Source organism: Zasmidium cellare (genome assembly GCF_010093935.1).
Source record: "Zasmidium cellare ATCC 36951 unplaced genomic scaffold M409scaffold_15, whole genome shotgun sequence".
NCBI lineage: Eukaryota > Fungi > Ascomycota > Dothideomycetes > Mycosphaerellales > Mycosphaerellaceae > Zasmidium > Zasmidium cellare.
Window position 1 is genome coordinate 113,312 of NW_022986959.1, and position 3,835 is coordinate 117,146.

At 56.4% G+C, this 3,835-nt stretch overlaps 2 protein-coding genes across 2 annotated transcripts; one reads left to right on the plus strand and one right to left on the minus strand.

The window, feature by feature from the left end:
• Positions 1-1,407, plus strand: M409DRAFT_22169 (uncharacterized protein; the record flags this gene model as incomplete). Its single annotated transcript, XM_033806215.1, has 3 exons — positions 1-168; positions 221-420; positions 792-1,407. 3 exons carry the CDS (start codon positions 1-3, stop codon positions 1,405-1,407), a joined length of 984 nt encoding a protein of 327 aa, XP_033668248.1.
• A 1,090-nt stretch (positions 1,408-2,497) lies between these two features.
• On the minus strand, positions 2,498-3,835 carry M409DRAFT_22170 (uncharacterized protein; the record flags this gene model as incomplete). The annotated part of the gene is made up of 3 exons (XM_033806216.1): positions 2,498-3,142; positions 3,194-3,328; positions 3,380-3,835. The coding sequence occupies 3 exons, from the start codon at positions 3,833-3,835 to the stop codon at positions 2,498-2,500; spliced, it is 1,236 nt and encodes a 411-aa protein (XP_033668249.1).

The following is a 3,835-nucleotide window of genomic DNA, read 5'->3' on the forward strand; positions in this document are numbered from 1 at the left end:
ATGTCTGGTCATCGCTGGATGCTCGATGAGCGCCTCTGCCTCGACATCCTCCACACCGAATTCGAGAACACAAAAGCCGACAACCACACTCTTTTTGGTCGCATCTTCGGTCAGCGCTGGGAGGACGCCGATCGCAGCCCGTACACCGCTCAACGCCTGTACGAAGAAGTAAGCTCTAGCAACTCGTCGTCCACATTGCAGTAGCACTAACATATCACAGCACCGCTGGCGATGGAACCCAGCGAAGAGCAAGGACTGGGATCGCATCTGCATCCCTCCTACACTTCGAACTGGTCAGCAACAAGCTGAGCGAGACCAGATGCTCCAGCGCATCGTCGCCGCCGCCGCTCAAAGCGGCACCAATAACTTCTTCACCGATGAAGTCGACGCGCCAATTACCCTCAACGCTCCTGCTGTGGTGTACGTCGAGACTGGCCGTCCAAGAGGCAAGAAGCGGAATTCCAGCACGAGCGGATCATCCCAAACTGCGCCAAAGAGGCCCGCTGCGGCTGCCGCGCCCCAGCTACCAACAGCAAACCACCATTCTCTCCTGTGGCAACCTCTTCTCACCCGAATCCCATACCATCGACAAGCCACCCAAAACAACGCGGAAGACGGGAAGTGGCTGGACCTTCTCGAACCACCAGCAGCCGACCACAGAAGAAATCATCTCCTACAAAGCGCGCCACTGTTAGGGCCGGTCCGGATGCAGATCACCCGACTCACCCTTCTCGCTTCCCAAAAAAGTCAAATGCGCCTCCTGACCCTGTCGTCACCAATCCCACAGCTAGCACGACCCCAGCAGAGACCTCGCCAACCCTTCAGATGGTCCACACCTGCCTCGTGGACCTGGCGGTCTTCCCACCCACCTACACGCAACGGAACGTAAGCCGCTTCATTCCCAGGGAAAGCAGGCTCTACAAGTATGGCGGCCACGTAAAGCGTGTCGTCGAAGGCAACAAGACCTTGGACGTGATGATTTGCACGAAGTCGGTGTGCCTGTTGCGCCAGAACTACCACCGCGATGCCAGCGTGAGCGAGCACAACGCCAAGGCCTTGGCAGCCCGCGCTGAGAACGCCGACCTCATGATCCCGGGAGATTCTCCACTGGGCGGTCTTCCCTTCGTGCATGTCTGGCGTGACTGCGATCGAGATGCAGAGCCGAACCAAGGCGAGAGGTACACCTTTTCGCCAATCCCTCCGAAGCCAACGATTGCGTCAGAGTTGCAGACTTGGATCTCGGAGATCGCGTTCGACGACTCACAGAACGGAACCGAGGAGGGAGATGGGTGTGCTGGCTATCGTCGGGCAGGGCTGTGCGACCCTTTCCACTGTGATGTCTGTCGGATCAGCGATGAGCGAGCTGCTGAGCTTCTCTCCGGCCAAGGTCCATCAGCACCTGCCTGAAGAAAGTCTCGGCATACAAGGTTTCGCTAACCAGTAGGAGTCAGGAAGGGTATGGTATATATTCGAGCATGATGAGAATGAGAATACGCATTAGGTCGAAGGGGGTGGTGGCCTGCAGGAGGAGAAAAGAAGATGTCGGCTCAGCGCAGGTCTTCCTGCGTAGCTCGTCAGCTAGTCGTGATGCTCGACTTTGCTACATCAATACAAAGCAAGATCTCCTTTCAACAACGGTGACCTCACGGAGCACGCCCGTGCTTTTCACCTGTCGCTCTCGCAATCAGTTTGATCACGACGTCCTTTGTTCATGTATAGAATCTCCATCCATCTCATCTCCCTTTGTCTCGAATTGCCGCAAGCAGTAATTCTCAGCTAGACATGTTCACGTCTCGCCTCTCCTTGTGCATTGTCGAGCACATTGGACTTCCTAGTTACGAGGACTTGCGGATTGAGGGAAGATTGATTCGACCTCGAAGACTTCAACCGAAAGACACAGGGCGTCCAGGCTTTCGAGCAAGTCGTGAAAAGACCTGGAGTGGCAACGACTTCTACTTCCACGCTATGAAGGCGGGAGTGTCTCAAAAAGCACTGAGAAGCATGGAGAGAGGAAATGATGTTAAGAGACTTGGACCATGAAGCAGACGGTGTTCCGTGGCGCGAGGCATGCTTGCGAGCCTCGGTATTTTCTAAGATGACTACGAGCATGTCGATCGCAGAAGGCCAAGATCTGATCTACGGAATGTGCCTACCTCGCCTGAAACACATGAAACCACCATGATCAAGAAGAACGCACTTTGCACAGTTTGTGGGGATGGCTCCATTTGTTGATTTCAGCATTGATACAACTAGCTGCGTTTCTCGTTGCTGTCCAACAACCATTCGTAAAGCATGCTCTTCGTGACTGGATGCAGCACAACCTCCCACCTTTTCCGGTCCCGAAAGCTCATGCCCGTTTCGCTCCTCTGAGCTTCCCAAAATCTTCGAACCCATTGATGCCTTAACTTTCGCAAAATACTATTGAGACAGCCCCAATCCGAGCTTCGTCCTCCATGACAACGACTGGACCAGACGCAGCAAGAGGAAGCACCTGAACTCACTCACTCGGAACCACCGTGCGAGCCAGGATCTGATCACCAAACGCTCGAGCTTTGGCGATTCGGGCAGCTTGGGCAGCAGCTTGGCGAAGAATAGCAGCCACCTGAGCGTCTGGCTGCACAGGTGGTTGCTGTACTTCAGCAGGCGCTTGCTCTGCCTCCTTGGCAGACGCTTGCTGTGCCTGCGCAGACTGCTCCTGCTCCCACTTCTTGTCCAAGAGAGCCAGAAGGCGAGAGTTCGGCTCGAATTGGTGGCGGGCCATGAACAAGTACTTCTCAGGAAATCCTGGCCGGGCGTTGCGGGCCTCGTCGTCTTCGCGAGTCGTCTGCCGCGTGGCCCGTCTCTTCTTTGCTGGGCGTCCGTTCGTCGAGGATGTCTTGTTCTTCTTGGGGCCTTCCTGCGCCGGAGTGGTACTTGGTGGTGGAGGAACTTGGACATGCCCAGAGGGACTCGTGGGGACCTGTGCGTGCTCGGGTTCCTCCTCGTCCGCGTCTGAGTCGGAAGGCTCGGTCTGGCCCTCCTTGACTGCTTCACTCTCTTCTTCATCTTCGCGCTTTCGCTTGGACGAACTTGGGCCAGCAGAGTTGCTGGCGGCACCTGAGGATACCTGCGAAGCTGGAAGGGGCCCTGCGATTGGTGATGCCTTTGGTATGTCAGTATGAGTGTATACAGCGGAGAAAGTATGGTCACTTACTGGCGGAGAGGACAGGACGCTTGAGTCGTCGGAATCCTCGTCTCGCTTCTGCTTTGATCCGCTTGGGCTGGCAGTCGTGTCGGCAGCGCCTGACGATCCCTGCACAGTTGGAGAGAGCGGTGCCAGTGGCGAGGCCTCGGACTTGTCAGTATGATTGCGTGTAGCGGGGACAGAATGAGAACTTACAGGAGGTGAGGAGAGGATGCTGGAGTCGTCGCTATCGTCATCGGCGGCGTTGGTTGGGTTGGCGTTGGCGTGCGTTTGGGCAGCACGAGACTCAGCGCCAGCACCAGCAGAGGCAGTACCTGCGCGCGGATTGAGTGTGATACCCAATGCCTGCGCCGCGACTTGTATCATTTGTCGCGCCTGCGCACGTTCCGCCCCTTGCTGCGCAGTGTATGTGGTCCTCTCAATTTCCCGCTCCCACATCTTGGACCGGCCTCCTCCATTTCGCGTGGCGTATTCGTCGCGAATGCGCTCTGCATCTGGTGGGACAGCGAAGTTGGCGGCAAAGTGGTAGTTGAACAAGCGAGCGCACTCTGCGCTCGTCTGCTCATACTCTGTGAGTTCTATAAAGACCATGTGGCGCTCGAGGGTGTTCCAGAGGTGGACTCGGCGCTTCGGCGTTTGAGTGGATGCCAT